This window comes from Emys orbicularis, chromosome 13 (assembly GCF_028017835.1).
Source record: "Emys orbicularis isolate rEmyOrb1 chromosome 13, rEmyOrb1.hap1, whole genome shotgun sequence".
NCBI lineage: Eukaryota > Metazoa > Chordata > Testudines > Emydidae > Emys > Emys orbicularis.
In genome coordinates this window covers 31,414,729-31,434,982 of record NC_088695.1, presented here as the reverse complement: position 1 = coordinate 31,434,982, position 20,254 = coordinate 31,414,729, and the positions used below count along the sequence as shown (strand labels likewise).

At 40.5% G+C, this 20,254-nt stretch overlaps 2 protein-coding genes and 1 non-coding gene across 3 annotated transcripts in view; all 3 read left to right on the top strand.

Annotated features, from left to right (window-relative positions):
* Nucleotides 1-1,886: 1,886 nt before the first annotated feature.
* On the top strand, nucleotides 1,887-9,829 carry FN3K (fructosamine 3 kinase). The gene is made up of 6 exons (XM_065415962.1): nucleotides 1,887-2,027; nucleotides 5,096-5,247; nucleotides 5,770-5,861; nucleotides 7,249-7,331; nucleotides 8,687-8,809; nucleotides 9,491-9,829. Exons 1-6 carry the CDS (start codon nucleotides 1,887-1,889, stop codon nucleotides 9,827-9,829), a joined length of 930 nt encoding a protein of 309 aa, XP_065272034.1.
* LOC135888496 (U6atac minor spliceosomal RNA) lies at nucleotides 2,807-2,929 on the top strand. Its single transcript, XR_010561843.1, has one exon. It is a non-coding gene; the product is annotated as a U6atac minor spliceosomal RNA (small nuclear RNA).
* A 4,420-nt stretch (nucleotides 9,830-14,249) lies between the features above and the next one.
* Nucleotides 14,250-20,254, top strand: part of TBCD (tubulin folding cofactor D) — a 252,882-nt gene continuing 246,877 nt past the window's right edge. The window contains exon 1 of the mRNA XM_065415052.1: nucleotides 14,250-14,459. Within this exon, the coding sequence (XP_065271124.1) occupies nucleotides 14,267-14,459 (193 nt within the window). The 5' untranslated portion in view covers nucleotides 14,250-14,266. The remainder of the gene's footprint in view (nucleotides 14,460-20,254) is intronic.

The following is a 20,254-nucleotide window of genomic DNA, read 5'->3' as shown; positions in this document are numbered from 1 at the left end:
ATCCATTCAATTCCAGCCCAGGTCAATAGCAAATATCATCTCATGGATGTTCCATAACCTATGTGAAATAATTGGATTATCTCAGTCAAGTTCTGAGTGGATAGAGGTCCACAGCACAAAAAGACACCACAATTGGTAGCAATTGGAAACCTTGTTAGAAATCTCACCAAAGAAGCCAAAGACTATTTGGACTGTGGAAATGGAAAGTGAAGTCCAGGGCAGGATTCAGGAACAGTCATTGCAGTGTGGGTGAAATGTGCCCTGCTGCATCCTTTGCTATGCCTATTCAGTGGGTAGAGAGAGGATTTAAGTCTCCAGGCTTGACAATCTGGCACTTTTCACTGGCACCATTTGATGTTCTCTGCTCAGTGTCCCCAATCGGTTCCCCTATTTTTCCCTATAACCACACTCCTATTCCTACCATTTTTTTAGTGGTCCCAAAACACTCACTTGGTTTCCATATCATTGTGGTCCCTCTCCTCCTGTAAGGGAAGGGCCATAGTTGTTCCAGTGGTGGAGCCTTCTTCAGGGTCTCCACACGCTCCTGGAAGTCAAATAGTCTGTCCCTTCATTAGCCACACATCACCGCTAAGTGATTTTTTAAATGCCCACAAGGAACAATCCAGGATCCAGGGAAATGGAAAATAAACTGTTAAATTTTATCGGTCTGAAAGTACAAACATCTTTTAGAATAACACTACTGATGTGATCTCAGTACTAGCATCCGGCACTGAACAATTTAATTCTAGTAAACAGGAACCGTTGACCCTGTTGGATGTTGGTCAGCATCATAAAGCCTCTCCATAATTTGGAACAATTAATTTCTACTGTCCATTTCTGCTCAGGTGAGGCCCAATACTGAAATATCAGGGATTGCTGCCCCTCAAGATGGAAATGTGTTGTCAGAGCTTTGTGGGGACCCAGGATCTGGAATAGCTACAGAGGTTGCAACTTTTAAGATTGAGATTTATTGGCAGAGCTGTGTTGAGGTCCAGCACTGGCATAGCAGAGGATGACATCTCTCACTCAGTACTGAAAGTTCAACTCTCACTTTGATGCCAGCCTCCATCACCCCCTTGTTAAATTTTCAAAAAAGAGTCTGATCCTGAGCATTTCCTGAAAAATGCTCAGTTCCATTAACCTCCATTGTCTATAAAAGGGTTTGGTGGCACTTGGCTCCAATTGAGGGCAATGGGAATCTTTCCATTGACTTTAATGGGAGCAGGGCCAGGCCCTGAAGAAGGCATGCGGTCTAATGTGTGACACAATGGTTCCTAGTCTATACAAAGCAAGTACGAGCAGGGAAAGATCATTGCTTTTTCCATATCCCAATTTGCTGATTTGTGGTTATATTGTGGCCTTTGAGTCTCCTGATCTTAAACATTTACATGTACAACACCACCACCACCAAACTCTGCCTCTTGCACAGTCTTTCATAAAACACAACCAGTTTATGTTATTGTGTGTAGTTTTCATTGCTGAGCTCCCTCTGGTGGTTGATGATTTAAACTTTATCTCTTTGGTACTCATGTGAGCAGGGGGGAGGCAAAGAAGAGGTCAGTCCATACTGATTACTCAGCGAGAGGAACTACAAATACCAGAAGCTCTCGGGACAGCCATCGAAGGACCCCAGGATATTCCAACAAATTCAATATTTCCTAAATATCTATTTTTAAAAAAACAAGTAAAGCTCTAATCTCCAGAAATAAACATTTTGGGGAATTATTGACTGATTTGATTTTTCTAACAGCTGTTATTTTTCTCTTTGGTGTGTGTCAATTTCTATCTCATAGCAAAGACACAGCAAAAAAGGAAGGACCCAGACCTTTAATCCTGTTTTGCAGTGGATTTAGGAAGAATCAATTGCAACAGGCTGGAATTAGCCAATGGAAAAGCTCCTGAAAACTGAATTGAAGACCTCCATTCTGAAGGCATTTGGGAGCTCAGGAGGAGGGTATATTAGCAGAGGGCAGAGCTATGAAACTGACAGTGGGCGAGTGTTTGTGAAAATCAATCACAAGCCTCAGGTTAATGCTGATAATATTGCTGCATGTTCACTGCAATGTGCTTAATTGTCTGGAGATGTTTGTTGATGATTGTAAATTGTGTGTTTTCAAGATTAATGTATTTTTCTCCTTTTAAGAACTGAAATCTTTTTAAAGCACATTTTAGACAGCAGGCCCAGTTAATGTTAATTTGTAATGCTGTTGTAAAGCAACTTGACATTCCTTCGCAATACCAGGTGCAAAAGAATTTACATTGCTGCATAAAAAAGCATAGAGCAGAGCAGTTGCCCTTGTGCTTAGAATTTGTTATTGGGCCAAATACCATCCCTGAAATGGCTATTCCCACACAGGGCTGGGGAACAGCATGAGCTTCCAGTAGCAGAGAACATTCTTTTATTGGGGAAAGGGTTTTGTTGAGCATCTGCAGTGCTTCCTGGCACCATGGCAACATAACTCCTACAGGAGATATGGTCCCATCGGCTTCCGTATCCATCCTTTCTCCTCAATCCCCCTTAAGAAAGTGGTTTCACTTGATGTAGTGGAAACTGAAATATGTTAATGCTGACAGTATCAGGAATCCTTGAATGGTTGTGGGAGAACGAGGGACTACTTCCTAAACTCCACTTCCACCCATTCTGATCCTACCCATAGAGTCTGTTCCCCATGGCATGGGGAGGAAGAAGGGAGTGTGCTGTGGTGCTGGCAAGCCACTATCCTGGATCTTCTAATTTTTCCTACCCTCTGTTCACAGAAGCAAGGGAGCATGTGGGCCACTGTTATGTTGTATAATTATTTAAATTGTGTCATATGAAAGGAGAGAAGGTTAGCACTCACCTTGATAAGAGTGGGAGAGTTGTAGTGGCCCTTTCAACACACATAAGGTTAAGGCATTGCCACTTACTCATAGCACCTAATCACTTTTGGGGAGGATGCCTAGAGCCCTGCATACGTATCCCTTCTTATGTTTTGTACAATTCCAAAATAATAAACAATTGTTTCATGTTAAGGCAAAACTAAAAAAAAAATACTTGAACTAAACCTCCAGCTCCAAACACCCTATAAGTTTGGGAATATTGTTATTCAACTGTGATGTTTGTGGATTGGGTCGTCTGCTAGTCAGAACAAGACTATCGGTCAATTTACAGTTGAGAAATGGGAGTTTAGGAGGAAACGTGTGGAATCCAGATGCACAGAGGAGCTGAGGGAGATCCAGCCTAGGGGCAACTGCTTGACCACTGTCTGCTGGCTGGTTTTTAACACAGAGTTGCCATAGACTCCCCTGGAACCTGCTTTCAGGTAAGAGGTATTGATGCCGCATTTGTGGAGTCTGCTTTAGAAAAACAGAAAGACTGCCTCAGCCAGGAGAAGAGAAAGAAATCAGTTTAAATGTGCATCTTGGGATTTTTGTTTCTATCACATTTAGGAGATTTTTGAAGTGGTTGGTAACATTTTGCTGAGTTAGAATGTTTTAGCCAGGAGTCTGAGAAGGCTAAGTCATCAGATCCCAATTGTTTAGGTTTACCAGATGGTTCTGTGTGTGCATGCGATAATTAAATCAGCTATCAGCTGATTGCTGTAAAAACCTTGATTAACACAGTACAACCCAGTAAGAGTTTAAAAATTCTTTAAAAGATAATTGAAATATAATTGGAAAAAAGTCTCCAGGCTATCTAGAAACCTGTTTTATTCTTCATCTTCCTTTTTAGGAAAACATTAATCTTTCCACAACCCAAGGAACTTAAACAAGAAACCCCAAATTATATTGCACATGCAATCTCTGTATTCCTTACTAATACCTGTGCCTGCAGCTTGTTGCATGTCAATGAGTTCCTCCATCTGTGTGGAGCCCCACTGACCTCAATAAGGCAATCACAATAAGTAGTAGGATTGGGGGCTAAAGGCCTGATCCTGTCTATAATCCTTACTGAAGCAAAGTGTCCATTGACCTTAATGGGGGTTTATCTGTGTAAGGAGTGTAGGGTTGGGCACATAGGCATTTTACAATAAGGAAGAGACTGACTTTCTATACTGTTATTAAGGATGGTCCAGTGCCTAGGGCAATAGTTTAGGGTTTATGAGACTTGGGTTCAAGTCTCTATTTTGTTACAGAGTTCTTGTGTAACCATAGGCAAGTCACTTAATCTCTCAGTTCCCTATCTGTGAAATGGGGATATTAGCACACCCTTACCTCCCAGGAGTGTTGTGTGGATAAAGATTGTGAGCTGTTTAGCTACTATGGTAATAAGAGGATGTGAGAACCTAAGACAGACAAACCCTTTCCTTATCCTCCTAAAAGAGAATAAAAAGTAACATAAAAGTGCTCAGAGATTTCTATTCCTGAACCCAGAAATCAAGTATGCAGCAAGCATCTAGCAGAAAGGAAACATTTCCTTACAGAAGAAAATGTGGGAGCTGCAGTTTTCGCTCAGTGGGATGTTTGAAGGAAAAGGCTTTAATTTTCCAGGACATACTCTTAGCTCTTCTGTTACTAAATAAAGGCAGAACAAAAAATTCAGCCATTAATTTGTATTTCAGTATACGGGAAACTGATAAGTCTGGGTTATTTCATTTAAAAATATACAATTAAAAATGGGTGGAAAGAGTAATACTGTCACTTTGAAGGTCAAACTGTTCAGCAGTACACAGACTTAATTAATGTGATCAATCTCCATCTAGGGGCTTGCTGCTTAGTCACAGTCTAAGGATTTACTCCTTTATTTCAAGTGGCAGGGGTTTGTACTTTTGTTGTTGAAAGTTTTGGGTTCTAACCCCACTGATAACCCTGCTGTACCTAGGTAGGAGGCCTGGCCAGAGATTAACTACACATAGATGCTTTGAGCATTTACAGTGGTAAGTTGTGTAATGTGTTGTACTGTGCTGAACTTGCAAGAAAAGCAATAACAATACAATCAAACAAATTTATCCTGGCTGGGACTGAAGCCTTGATAATTTGCTGCTACATTTTATTATGAAGGATGAATAGATTCACAGATTTATAAACAACAAATATTTTCCAATACACCTATTGCAGAAATCACATAATTTAGGCCAAGGATATTTGCTCCAGTGAAATTCTTGTTTCTGAACAGGCTAGAAAAATGTTTGAAGGTGAAATGGCAAGTTTAGAGGCTATCCAGAAAACCAACATCCTGAGGGTGCCCCAGACCATTAAAGTGATTGATCTTCCAGGAGAGGGTGCAATGTTTGTCATGGAGTACCTGAAGATGAAAAATCTCAACAAGTATGTCTGAACTTCATACTTTTTTTGTTACTATGATTTTGAGAGAATCTGCTTATAATGCTGTTGTGTCGGTGGGAATCTCTGAAAGAGTCTATTGACTATCTTCTGCAAATGATATCACTCGTGAGTCTGATAATTGTAAAAATAAAAAGTAAAAGTGAAATTCAAATCAACAATCAAGCTTCTAGGCCAAATTCTCTGCTGAATTTGGCCCTTTATCTCTTTCAGCAATATGTGGTCTATACCTGACTGTTCACATTTGTCAGAGCAGCTTTATTGACAGATAGCAGCCATGTGATGTACATTTCTCAGACGATTAACTTGTCTTTGAGAGGTACCTACTGTTGAGTTAACCTATTCCATTGCTTTCTCTTTCTCCTGATTTTTAAATTGCCTCCTGCTTTAGAGTTGCTCCTTGCTTTCTCTGGTCTTTAATTCTTTCTTATGTAATAAATGGTGTTTAAAGGCATATTTTAAATGAACAGATAAAGAATGTATGGTTTTGTTTCTCTGATCTTACAGACACTCTGCAAAGTTTGGAGAGCAGATAGCAGATCTTCACCTTCACAACCAGAAACTTGGAGAGAAATTAAAAAAGGAAGGAAACACTGTTGGTAGAGTATAGATTTAAAGTACTAGTGCAACACTGTGATAATCTCTTCTGGATATGACACAATATTTAATACATGTAGCATTATAATCCTTATTAATGGAGAAAACCAGTCTAAAGGGCCACTATCTGCTAAAATACCAAATATATATACAAAATATCTTTTGATCCATAGAACACTAAACTGAAATAATTTGTAACTCTTTACTTTTCCGCTACTTTGCTAAATTAAAAAAACTGACAATAATAAAAAGATTTCTATTGGTTTTAGTTTTTGTGATTTTTTTTTTTAAACAAAATAAAAAAATTGGGTCAGATTTACCTTTCAGTATCCCTGTAAGCCTTTCATCATCATGTACTATCAAGATATAATCCTCTGAAGGTTTTGGAACCAACAAAGTAAAAAAACAACAACAACTATTAAACATGTCTGTAGGTCAGGTACAGCTAACTTGTTATTATAACATGTAATACCATTTAATACAAAATATACAGAAATTCACATTTACTTACACTAGAGATATTTTACAACTCACACTTGCAGTAAAATACATAGCACTTTTTATTAAAATAATAAAGGAATGTATCCTTAGCTTAATAAAGAGACAAATTAGTTCTGCTGAGTATAACTGCTCTTCTTGAAGGCAAAGTTAATTCAGTAGGGTTCTGATCCAGTTTCCACTTAAGTCAATGGGAGTCTTTTCAATGACTTTTTCTACAGTTTGATCCAACTCCCACTGAACTACACATGAAGCAAAGCAAGATCATTTGCTATGTCAGGGTCCGTAGTATTCAAATCTAATGCCCAGATTTTGCACCTAGTTGTGTTTGCATGGTTTCAATTGATTTCTGGGGAGGACAGAATGTGCCCTATAGTGGTATGCCTATTACCAAGTAATTACAATATTTGTGAGTGAGGTGGTAGATTGCTGATCTGTCTGAAATAATGTACAGTATGAGACACAGAGTCAAAAGTTTTGGTTAGGAGGCAGCAGGGTAAAGTGGTTAGAAAATGGTGAGTACAAATCAAGAGACCTGGGTTCTGTTCCTGATTCTAACACTGACTTGCTCTGTGCCCTTCATCAAGTCAATTAACCTAACTGTACCTCAGTTTCCCTAGCTGAAAAATATCGTAGGTTTATTACTTCCATCTTTAATAGGTCTGTGATTCCCCCAAAGAAAAAAGCTATATATACATGCACAGAATTAGTACTATTAGTGTCTTAAAGTATTTAGTTAACCTATTGTTTAATTATGTTTGTTCCCAATTTTTTTCTGCCTAGTCATATCAGAACTGGATTCATAAACCTATTGCTTTTGCAAAGTTCAGGATTGGAGGGGAAAAAAAGCTGGTTTGCCCTTTGGACATGATCAGTCTTTTTGTTTGCTAGGTAAAGGTGCAGGACATTCTGAACCTCAGTATGTGGATAAATTTGGATTCCATACAGTTACATGCTGTGGCTTTATACAGCAGGTAAGTCCCAGCTCTGTGAAAGTTATTATTACACATTAAAATCAAACACAAATTCTATATTCAGTGGCTTATTTTAACCACCAGTTTTGTTCTCACTGTTTAATTTTCATCTTAAAAGTTTTTAAAGTATAAACAAAATATAAATTTTACCTCCAATGTGGGAAAAGATGGGGTTTGTTTTCCTGCACAGGACTGTTACTTTCCTGGACTGACAAGGTTTTGTTCCTATTTCAAGAATGTAAGAGTTCTGATAGACAAAAAACGTATTAATTACATTACCCTTTCTCAGTCACTGAGCAGTGCCTATTCTGTGTAATCTATAAGGTGGGAGTCCTGTGGAAAATATAGTATATAATTTTTTACATGATCCTAATGCATATGCATGAGGAAGAAGAATTAAAGTTACATGGGCTTTCTTAGATTTGGCATTTCCCAACTTTTGTTTGAGCTTCCTAATATTTTTGAGTGCTTAATTTTGCAATTGTAATAATACTCCTTTAAAGTAGTTTATTTGTGTGTGTGTGTGTATATATACACATAAAAAAACTGGAATAATTTAACCATTACTGAAATATAGCCACTTCTGAGGTGGAACCTGGCAGCACAAAGCAAGCCTACACAGCAGTTTTGGACAGGAGGTGAAGACTACTAATTGATTCTCCACTTGCTAAGAAAAGGATTCCTTCACAAATTACCATACTTCCATCCTCTCCCAAAAACCACTACATAGTTCTCAAAAGGTGAAATTCCCCCCATCCAAAGGGCCAGTGGCAAAGTCTATGCAACACTTAAATTCCATTTAAAACCCTCAGAGCAGGCTTTATATGGTGCATGGGCCTTCTTCTGGCTCTCTGCACGGGGTGAATTTCAACCAAAATATTTAACCGTGCAGACCATTGAGAAGGACTTTGTAGACTACTAGTTGTCCCTGAACCACAATTTGAGAACCATTATCTCACTGAAATGTCAGGGGGAATTTTGGCTATCCAGAGCTAATATAACTTGGATAAAGGGTTAAGAGATGTTTAATATCTGCAAGTGCCCAGAACCTTAAGTTTATTTCTCATATCAAAGATAGCTCCTCTGTAATATGGACTCAGAAGGAAGAATAGCCTTAAATGAATGATCAACAAAACATTTAACAGCATCCTAAATTTTTCTTGGTGGTCACCCATCCAAGAACTGACTAGGCCTTGATCCTCTTTAGTTTACAAGCACCCAGGTAGCAAGGCAACAGGCCATAGTATCAGTAATATACAGTTTAATTTTACAGATATATCAGCAGAAAATCTTTACAGTGCTGTTTCCTCTTCAACTGATCATGATCAGCTGAATCTTGATATCTTATTTTTCAGGTGAATGAATGGCAAAGTGATTGGCTTACTTTCTTTATACGTCACCGACTCCAAGCTCAAATGGATTTGATTGAGAAAGTTTATGGAGACAGAGAAGCAAGAGAACTGTGGTCACAGCTTAAGGTAGGTAAATAAATACACGAATGTGTCTCATAGAGATAAAAGGTCCATTGTACTTATAAAAAATATACAAGAGAAATACTTCAGTGGAATTTTACACATTTTTTATGGCAAACTTTATATGGCTTTTAGTAAACAGGTCTAATTTCACTTAAGGTCCAGATGCCAGAGTTAAGAAAAAAGGGTGTATGTCACTGTACTAGCCTTTTAAAATTAGAAAGTGAGTGTAATCTGGTGGCTGCTTGCTTGGTTTTCAGAATCACTGTTCTGTTCTGACACTAAAGCACCAAGTTTATTTGTTCCATAATGGTACATCAGTGAGCACAGGAGACTCAGGATTTTGGTGCTAAAAGTTGTTTACTTCTTAGAACTGTTCTAATGAAAGGAAGTTGTTCTTTATTTATTGTGATAACCTGTATTGTCTATGCCTGCAAGCAATATGACAGTAGCGAATGTGGGTACTAGTGAATGATTAAACTCTGCGTGAAGTGAATCAGAATTATTCTTGTTGATTAACACTTTTGACCTGCTTCTGCATGCATTGACTGTAGTTTTAATAGGACTTCATAATGACTGAAAAGAGACAATGACTTTTATTTATTCTGTTATTTGTATTGTATTGACTTTTAGTTTTTTTCCTTGGTCAAGTTATAGTTTTTGCTTGATTGGTCATGCTTTTTCCAGTTGAAGATTCCTGAGATGTTCTGCGATGTGGAGATTATTCCCGCTCTTCTTCATGGGGATTTGTGGGCAGGAAATGTTGCCGAGGATGATTTTGGCCCACTTGTCTTTGATCCTGCTTCCTTCTATGGCCATTCTGAATTTGACTTAGCGATTGCTGTCATGTTTGGTGGCTTTAGCAGCTCTTTCTTCTCTGTCTACCACAGTAAAATCCCCAAAGCTCCAGGTTTTGAGAAACGAAACAAGTTGTACCAGCTCTTTAATTATATAAACCACTGGAACCATTTTGGGACAGAGTACAGGGGATCTACTCTAAATGTAATGAGAAAGCTCTTAAAATAATCATTCAGAGGGTGTTCCTCAGAGAGAATCTATTACAGTCTCTTATTAATTCACATGGCCTACTTGTTGATAGCAACACAAGCTAGAAAGAGTGAAATATTGATGAGAAACCCACACGGCAGATGTAAAAGACGAGGGGGCCTTTGTACACATTTGAGCCCACTAAATGCTTGCAGTGGTTGTGTAATTTCTGCATCATGTTCTAGTTTACTAGCACATATCCACACTGGTGAGTTAGGAGATTGTGTACAGTCTGTTATTTAGTTGGTGAAACTCTACATGTTTGAAAAGCAGTCTGATTGACAGCCTAATCTCATTCTCCATGGGATAACCCAGTTTTTCCCACTCTTTCATCACTCTTTGCCCTTCCTGCCCTATAAGGATTTTATTGTGGGGTTATAGTATTGGAAGTAATCACTAATTTATCACTTCCTCCTCCTCTGCTTTTCCATTTGACTTTTCTCCTCTTTCTCTATTCTCCTCTGTTCCCCTCTACCTACCTTCTAAAGGATCAGCTCCAACATCTGTTGAAGTCAGTGGGAGACTTTTTTGGCTTTGAGGGCAGTTGAACTGTGTCATAATTCATTTGCATAGTGTTAACACTGCTATTATGAATCACAACTTGAAAAACATCATCCTTCCAATGAAGTAAATCACAGCAGCTATTGAAACAATGTAGATTTGTTTTATCTATTTTTGTATGCCTTTCATTTTGTTTAACTTATATAATTCACTTTAAAGTCTCAGAAACTTTGGACAGTAATCAACTGGATTTTCTTTCATTGTTCACAAATATAATGGCAAAATCAGAAGGTTAGATTAAAAACCATACTGCTTCTGAATTCAGTTAAAATGATGCCAAATTATCACAAGTAATGAAAGTGATTATGCTTCTGTGATTGAAATGGAAAGGTGGAATAATCTTGTTTATAACTAAATTGATTGTGTAGTTATTAGATTGAGAATCCAGATCTGAGATAACAAAGTCCACGAGAGCTAATATGTATTACCTAAAATGTGAACTAAAATACATGTACTGCTTTGTAAAATGTGAAATTAAGATATGTGCACATCAAATAAAATCTTGATACTTGCACTGCATTAACAAGATCCTGATGTTTCTATATCTTGTGATTACAGCTTTTCTGGGTTAGTGAAGTTGAAACTAATGATGGGACTGTTATTTGGGAGGGGGTGGAATTGTTGGGTAATGGGACTCTCAACACCAAGAGGCATGGCAGAAGGAGAAAGTGGAAGATTGGATGCTGGGTTCTTGGAGGGAACACAGCAGTGGATGGGAATAAGGTCCTGGAATAGAGCTGAAGTGTGGCTGGAGGGTGAACTATTGGTCTGGAATTAACTGAGGTGGAGAGTTTCTGGGGATAGGTAATAGCCAGTGGGAAGGGAAACATTCCTAACATAAGTGATCACTGTCATGGTAGCAGCCATTTTTAGTATCTGCACAGTGACACTTGTTAGAGGGCTTATTCCTTCACCCTCCCACTTCCCTGGTCCTTCTTGTGAGAACAGAGAGCAACAATACCCAAAGTCTGAAGGTGCAAACAATTTTGATGTTATTGGGGTGAACTTCCAGCAAGCTTAAATCCAAGTTCCTTTTTCCTTATTTTTGAATCCCAACTTACTTCCTGTTTGCTCCTAATTTATATAGTAATAGTCTCAGCTATACATTAACCAATCATTTTACTGAAATTTACCTAACCAATCCTAACATATTGTAACATGATTAGTTAACCAATTATATCCCACCACCTTAATTAGTTTACACCCAGCAAAATTAATTATACAGCAGACAGAAACAATCACAGAACCGGACAGAGACCATGCAAATAAACAATAGCAAAGTGGGGACTATAATGACAAAATAATACAGAAGTGAGGATTTCACAACTACATCTATAAAGATAAGGGTTTCCAAACTATGTCTATCGATAAATGTGTTCTTACCAAACAGAAAACTATCAAACTAAATTTCCTTTTACATCTTCTAGGCTCTTCCCTTTATCTGAAGATGATAGATTGGATCACCTTTCTAACAGTCCCAGATTGCCTTATTTCAATATGACTGGTTTGAAATGTGTCCGGACGTGACCGGATGCTTTCCAGCTTATGGCTGCTCCCACTGCTTAGCCAAAGGCCTTAGTTTAAGAACAGGGCCTCAGACTGTCACAGTGAGAAAAGGCCCTTACACAGGCAGACAGTGATTTTGATTCTTTCTTTTATACTTTTATAACTAGCTAAATGATAAACATATACCTAAATTCTTAAAGTATACGCCTTTACAGACAGGCCTGAATATCTATATCCTAACACTCCACCCCCTTTTTAAAAAAAATTTCTTTTGGGATCCTCCTGCCCAGGTATCCCTGGAAAAGCAGAGAACATATGGCGATACACTTCCTGATAGGACCAGGCTTCAAGGTGGAAGGTGTCGACTTTCCTAACATAGATGATCACTGTCATGTGGTAGCAGCCGTTTTTAGTATCTGCACAGTGACACTTCTTTCCCTCCCTCCCCCCTGGAATGACTGTATGAAAACAGTTCATTTTATTTCAAGGACTGAATATAATTTGGCTCAGGATTGGGCATTGTCTTATTCTGTGCTAAAGCATATACTGCATGTTTCTGTAGACAACACGCAACTGCTCATGAAATAGGATCATAAATGGAGTGATCTGATGGTTTGCTAGCCATTCTGCTTACAACCTATGCAGAGTGACTCCTAAGACAAACTCAGTGCAGCTCTTACTGGCATGAGCAGGGTTCTGCATTTGCTGAGCTGGACAAAGCTGCTATCTTGGGACCACAGACATCCTAGAGTGAATTGAATAGTCTAATAATGCATAGCAAACAGATCACATGCACCCAGAGCAAATCCAAGGCTTGATAGGGAAGCTCTACAAGTAGGTTGACTACCAGCTGACTACTAGGCTGGCAGACACTACAGTCTTTTTATTGGAGTGTAACAATATTAGTCAGAACTGATTAGCTCAATCACCTCATATAGCATGTGTACCCATTTCCAAAGGCTGTCAAAGAAGGGTTCTCACTGATGAGTCTGCTTTCTAACACCTGGTGTAAGTGCTAAACTAGAGGCAGATGTCCCCCAGGACTAGGGGCCAGGAACACCTGAGTTCTAATGCCTGCCTTGACAATGACCTCCTCTGGGCCCTTTGGCAAGTAATATAGGCCAAAATTTTCAAAAGGGTCAGTGAATGTTGGTGCCTCAGTTGTATAACACCCAGCTTTGAAATATGTAGGTCCTGATTTTCTGAGGTGCCCAGCGCTGGCAGCTCCCACTGACTTCAAATGGCGGTGGGGATGCGTGATGTTTCTGAGAACAGGGCCCAAGGCATCTCAAACTGGGCATCTAGAACTAGCAAATGCTGGATGAAGGGGCCTCACCTTGCATGTGCTGAGGCGGGGGACACCTGCCTGGCACACAGACCCAGTGGGAGGACTACATAGCTAATGGGGGGGCAGTGGAGTGGCTGCTAGCTCCCCAAAAGTCATCAAAATTTCAGACCCTGGAACTCTGATACAAAGGAAAGGTCACAGCGTGAGGAGACATTTAACACCTCCCCACAGTGCTTTTGTTTGGCAAGCCACTGTGGAGCTGAGGCTAACAGACAGGCTGTTCCCACAACCCCACCATGCTTGAGAGTGGAGCTCATGGAACTGGGTCTCTGCAACGCCCGCTTACTCCCCGCCCTCTCGGCTGCAGCGGCAAGGAGAGGAGTGGCCGCGTTCAGAAACTGAGTCGTGCCTGCGTTCTTCTGTGCCGCGCGGCGCCCCGTAGCCGAGAGGCAAGTCGGGCAGGGCTGAGCACGGGACAGGCAGGTTCAGTCCGCTGAGAGGCCCCGGTAGCGGAGCAGCGGTTGCCAGGGTAACGCGGCAGCTCCTGGGCCCCTGGTTCTGCATTGCCCCAGCCAGCGGGGACGAGAAGCCCTGCACGTGGTTCCGGGTGCAGCAGCTCCGCGTATGGATGGCGTGAGGGGTCCCCGGGGAATGGGGTAGCTGGAGATGGAGCTTCCTCTCCAGCAGTGATTCCCAGCCTTGCGGGGGAGCGGCGGGATGGGGCCTTGCGGTGGGGCGGGGCTGGGATAGGGCGGTGGGGCATCCGCATCCCGCGTGTCGGGGCTGACGGGCGGGAGGGGCCCACGAGAGAGTTACCTGCAGCGTGGGAGTGGCTCCTGGTGTAAGATGGAGCGGGAGTCAGCTAGGAGAAGAATGGCCCCTGGGGAGGATGGCGTCTCTTTCAAACCTCCTTCCCCAGCTGTGGGATGCTGGGTCTCGGGAGAGTGGGGGTGGCATAGGTGCAGGAACTAGGGGTGCTGCCACACCCCTTGGCTTGAAGTACATTCCGTTATATGTTTGCTCTTATGTTACCAGGGAAGAATTGGCTGCTGGCTTTGGAAATGGCTTTGAGTGAGATGAACGGGGATGGCTCTGAACAAGAGGAAGGCGGATGCCAGGAGCCAGATGTCATTGCCAGGGGAAATATACTGGAGAGTTTTGCAGAGAGTCAAGAAATCAGAGGGTTAATTAACAGCCTGAAAGGCGTGTATGGGGATCTGGGAACACAAGAGGTGACAACTGAAAAATTTATAGGTAAGATTTCTTGGTTTGAGGATGTACAATCTATAGGGAGTGTATTTTTATGTTGGTTGAAATAACCTCATAGGACAGGGGTAAACAAATGTTTTTAGACCAATTCTTGCTTTTACAATTATTCAGAGGAAGATTAGTTTTATTATTTATTCACTTTACCTTCCAGATAGCTATACCAAGCTTATTAGTTGTGATAATGGGAGACAGTGCTATCTTGGCTGTCTGAACTATCATATAACACAAGATCCTCTCAGTGTATCAAGGAAACCATTCCAGAATGAACAAGCAGTAGGTTTAGATATATTTTTTAATAATTGACTTTAAGGGTGAATTATCTGTCCTTGGGCTCGGTCCTAGTCCCATTGAAGTCAATGCAAGCAGGAAGTGGACCTTTTTAGTTAGTTCCTGTCCTTGTAATACTGCTGTTTGATTATTGGTTTCATGAAATGAAGTGTTGCTATCTAGCTGTTAAAGCACAGGTCTTGGAGTTGGAAGATCTGAGTTCTGATCCCAAGTTAGCTGCTTGTCTCCTGTGTGACTGTTGGCAAGTAACTTAAGCTTAAATTATCCGATGTGTTTACCAGCTTTGTGTGCTCAAATTGAGACATGTAGGCCCTGATTTTTTTTAGAGTAAGAACAGAGTAAAACTATGTTCAATAACTTCTCCCTTAGCTAAAGGGCACTTGCGGTTTTGTAGGGAGTTCTGGGTTAGTGGACAAAGGCTGGCAGTGGCCTGCTTAGGACTCTGGTCTTAAGTACAACTGTAACACAGTTACAGAAATCATGATAATGGTGCATAGCAGACCAGAAATGGGCTGGTCACTTTAGGACTCCTGAGGGACCTCTCTCCTCTTTTTAGGAAGAGCTCTTTGAGAGCTGCTAACTGTGCCAGGAGTGGTGGGAGCTAATCAAGCAAGAACAGTCTGTAGACACCAACAGCTCAAAGACAGTGGCTGTTCCCTGATTCCTGTTTCTAGACTATGCTGACTGAGTTGTATCATGATTGGATTATTCTTGTCTGCCAAATACTGACAGCATGCTTGTGACTGTACAAGACAATTGACAACCTGTGCTTTGAAAAGCTTAGAGTATGTCTATATTACCCGCCGGATCAGCGGGCAGTGATCGATCCAGCGGGGGTCGATTTATCGCGTTTAATCTAGACACGATAAATTGACCCCTGAGCGCTCTCCCGTTGACTCCTGTACTCCACCAGCATGAGAGGCGCAGGCGGAGTCGACGGGGGAGCGGCAGCAGTTGTCTCACCGCCGTGAAGACACCACGGTGAGTAGATCTAAGTACGTCGACTTCAGCTACGTTATTCACGTAGCTGAAGTTGCGTATCTTAGATCGATTCCCCCCCAGTGTAGACCAGGCCTTTGTCTAGGAGGGGCATAGAAAGTAGGTAGTGTGAGGCCCTGAAGAATGAGTTGCTTAGGTAACTTTCCTCAAATTTTAAATTCTGTTCATTTGTTTTGGAGGCTGATTCCTAACAAAAGTAGGTCTCTCGGAGGGATTTGAGGAAAGGGTTGTTGCCCTGGTATCTGGGGAGTGGGAGGGAATTCAGTGCATAGAGGATATATATAGAGAGAGATAAAATGATGAACAAGGAATAGAAGATCAGGGTGGAAAGAACATGGGAGTAAGAGTTCATGGTTGTGCTAAGCAAAAGGAAAAATATGCTTTAGAAAAGAGCCTTTAGAAATATCATATTGCCTCTATATAAATCCATGGTATGTCCACGTCTTGAATACTGTGTGCAGATGTGGTTGCCCTATCTCAAAAAAGATGTATTGGAATTGGAAAAGGTTCAGAAAAGGGCAACAAAAATGATTAGGGGTATGGAATGGCTTCCGTATGAGGAGAGATTAATAAGACTGAAACTTTTCAGCTTGGAAAAGAGATGACTAAGGGGGGATATGATTGAGGTCTATAAAATCATGACTAGTGTGGAGAAAGTAAATTAGAGTTGCTGATCATCTGCAACTTCCATTGAAGTCAACAGGAATTGTAGGTGCTCAGCAATTCTGAAAATCAGAACCGTGTCTCAAATTAGACACCCCAAAATTAGTGGATGTTTTCTGAAAACTTAGGCCTTAGGTCTTGTGTGCGTTTCCCCATGTGTAAAATATGACTAATATTTAAGTATGTCACGGGGTATTGTGAAGATTAAATCACTGTTATATGTGAAATGCTTTGAGATCCTTGTATAGAAGGTCCTGTAGGTGTACAGAGTATATTAGGCAGCTACTGTGATGAAGTTAAGAGAAGTATTACAGAGAAGTGACAGTTACCAAAGGTGATACCTGCAGCAAAGATACCTGAGGGAGATCTCAATTGGGTGGGCCAGATTGTCATGATACATATTCAGCTCTGAACAAATATGGAAATAGTGAAGAAGTGACTTATTTTCTCCAGCAATTATTTAGATAATGTCAAGAAAACATTATATTTTTGGCTTTTTGAAATATTATTCCTGAGGTTGTATGTTGTTTTGACATAATTACTATTGAACATACATTTCATGGAAGAGGACTTATTATTAGAATGTTAAGATTGTGTGATTAAACACTCAAGTCAAGAAATGCCCAAGTTAAGGTTGTGTGTGTGCAATCTTAACTTTGCTTTCTATGGGTCACAGTAGTCTCTAATTATACAATTGCGTTCTGTTTTTCAGATACCGTAGTACAGTGTATCATACAAAAAATCTAGGTCTACAACCTTAGATGCGCATGTGTTATAATGTGATATGTTCAATTTTTTAAATCAACAAACATCAGTTTAATTTTTATAGTGTGCCAGTCTATCATCTTTTGTATTAATTTTATATAATGGTCTTTCTGATATTTTAGTTATTTTATCATTACCCATGTCCTGTATATTTTCTTTTCACCAATAAGCGTAGCCTTCCCAGAGTGTAATTTTTAGGGGATGAGGCAGTAAGCTACAAAACTAATTTAATTATGTGTTAGCAAATTTTCACAAGTACTTGTGAACTTTGTACAGTGTACTTGGGAGTAGGCACAATGTCTATGGATCCTTCAGGGTAGAAAGGACTGAGTAAGGGTTACTGCATGCTTTGCGTGGTGCAGAGAGGGAAACCTCACTCTGCTGCTCTATAGAGTCCTATGCACCTTACAAATACTAAGTATGCAGCTAAGTGATCCATGTGTGAAAATGCAGTGAAACCTTACTCAGCTGTGTATTTCAAGAGTTTACAAAAAGTCTACCATGCATGTTCAATTTTTGATATTCAAACTAAAGCCAGTTTTTCATCCATTAAAAGGGATAAAATGACACTAAACTTTAGAAAGGGAGACTTCAATAAAATGCAGACTAGTCAAAAAGGCCCTGAAGTTAAACGTAAAAGAAGTAAAATCTTTGAGATGACATGGATGCTACTTAAAAAACACAACCAAACCAAGAAGAGCCTCAGAAGGTATGCATATTGCTGAACAGAATGGGAACCAGGCAGGCAAGTAGTAAAGCAGTGTGGCTAAATGGCAAGGTTTGAGAGGCTATTCAAGCCAAACAAATCCTTTTAAACTTGGAAATGTGATCCAGGTGAAGCCCACAAGTAGGAACATAAATTACAGCATGTGGTATATGAGGGAAATTAAAGGACTGGAATGGATTTTGAAGAGCCAGTAGCTAAAGCTGTAAAAACAAAGATTCCCAAAGTATATCAGAAGCAGGAAGCCTGCAAAAGAATCGGTGGGTCCACCTGATAAAATTCAGCACTGCCAAATAAAAGATAATGCACTTTGGAAGGACTTAACTAGAACAACTCACGGATGCTTGCTGGGTTCTAAATTAACTGTAGCTGCTCAGGAAAAAAGACTTGATCATCACTGTGTACAGCACACTGAAGCGATATTTTCAGTGTGCTTTGGCAGCCAGAAAACATACCACAAGAACAAGTGGTTGTCCTGTGAATCTGAAAGGTAACACACGTAACACTGATAAAAGGAAATATCTTTTTTACACAGTGCATAACCTGTGGAACTTACTGTCAAAAGCTATCACCTAATCCAAGAATTCACCAGTTTTAAAAAATGGGTTAGACACCTTTATGTGTAAAATGAGAATTTTCTACAGTTACATTAGATCCCATATAATGTTTTTCCTACCTAAACCTTCGTGCTTCAGGGCATAAGCCAACCAATAACTGCCTAATAATAGGAAGAAACTTACCATATATACCCGTTCATTAGCCCGTTCATTTATAAGCCGACCCCCCAAGATGGTTAGGTAAAAATAGCAAAACCTGTATGACCCTTTCATAAGCCGACCCTATATTTCAGGGGTTGGCAAACTTTGGCTCCCGGCCCATCAGGGTAAGCCGCTGGCGGGTCGGGACGCTTTGTTTACTTGGAGCGTCTCCAGGCACGGAGCCCGTCGGCTCCCAGTGTCCGCGGTTTGCCGTTCCCAGCCAATGGGAGTTGCGGGAAGTGGCTGGGAATGGCAAACCGTGGACAGTGGGAGCCGACGGGCTCCGTGCCTGGAGACGCTCCAAGTAAACAAAGCGTCCCGATCCGCCAGCGGCTTACCCTGATGGGCCGGGAGCCAAAGTTTGCGAACCCCTGCTATATTTTAAAAGCTGGCATCACATGAAACACTCAAAAGTTTTGTTGGAATTATTTTAATGAAAAACCTGTTGTTATAATAATAACTGGACAAGTATGTATTCATCTTCAAAATTACAGTCAATATTTAAAATCAGTAAATGGATATTTAAAACAAGTAACTTAGAACAATATGAGACTTAAAAAAGTCTTAAAATCCTTCAAAGTCTGAATCAGTCTCTGATTCACCAAACAGTTCATTAAACTCGGCCTCAGTCACAGCTGCACCTGCATTGTCATCGTAGATGTCGTCAGTGTCGTCTTCAGAGTCAGATTCCTTCTCATCATCAGCCTCTGTTGTGTCATCATCAAATATGGCATCATCTTCTGACCCGTCGAGTGCATTGCTGATACAGCATTTTCTAAATGACTTTTCTACCATTTCCGAGGGAATGGACACCCACGCGTCCTTGATCCACTGGGCAACCAGATTGATTTCGGGCTTCATAAGATTCCCGCCTTTTGTCAACTTCACCAGGCCTGAGCACATCCATTCAGACCACATTTTGCGTAGCCTGTCTTTAAAGGGTTTGTTCAGGCAGACATCAAGCGGTTGTAGAACTGAAGTTAAGTCTCCAGGTATTACAGCCAAAGTAGTTTTCATATTTTTGGCCACATTTTTCACCTCATCCGTCTTGTGTGCCCCGAACATGTCCCAAACGAGCATAGCAGGTTTCTTGAAAAGTGCTCCTGGTCTCTTATTCCACACTTTTTCCAGCCATTCAGTAGTCCCACTTTCATCCATCCATCCCTTTTCGTGTGCACGTACGATGACACCAGCAGGAAATTTCATGTTTTTAGGCAAGGTTTTTATTTTAAAAATAACAACCGGAGGGAGCTTTGATCCATTTGCCAAACATGATAAAACCACCGTAAAATGGATTTTTTCATGGCCAGTGGTTTTAATTAAAACTGTTTTTTCACCAACACCGGTTACTGTTCTGTTGCTCGGGAGATCGAATGTCATTGATGTTTCGTTCATATTTCCTATTTGTGACAGTTCAAATGCATATTCCTTTTGATATTTTATAATAAACCTTTGGAAAGATTTGATTTTTTTCTTCCCGATCTCTAGGCAGCTTTTGCACTATCTTTGTTTGCTGACGAAGACAGAGACTATGAGGGTTCATGAAGCGAGTACACCAACCCGCTGATGCGACAAACATTGGC

What these genes read in the sequence shown, in the direction of transcription:
- FN3K (XM_065415962.1), top strand. Translation starts at nt 1,887, where the DNA reads ATGGAAAAGCTCCTGAAAACTGAATTGAAGACCTCCATTCTGAAGGCA. An exon ending in GCTGTGGCTTTATACAGCAG is followed by an intron (nt 7,332 to 8,686) that starts GTAAGTCCCAGC and finishes CTTATTTTTCAG; the next exon opens with GTGAATGAATGGCAAAGTGA. An exon ending in AACTGTGGTCACAGCTTAAG is followed by an intron (nt 8,810 to 9,490) that starts GTAGGTAAATAA and finishes TGCTTTTTCCAG; the next exon opens with TTGAAGATTCCTGAGATGTT.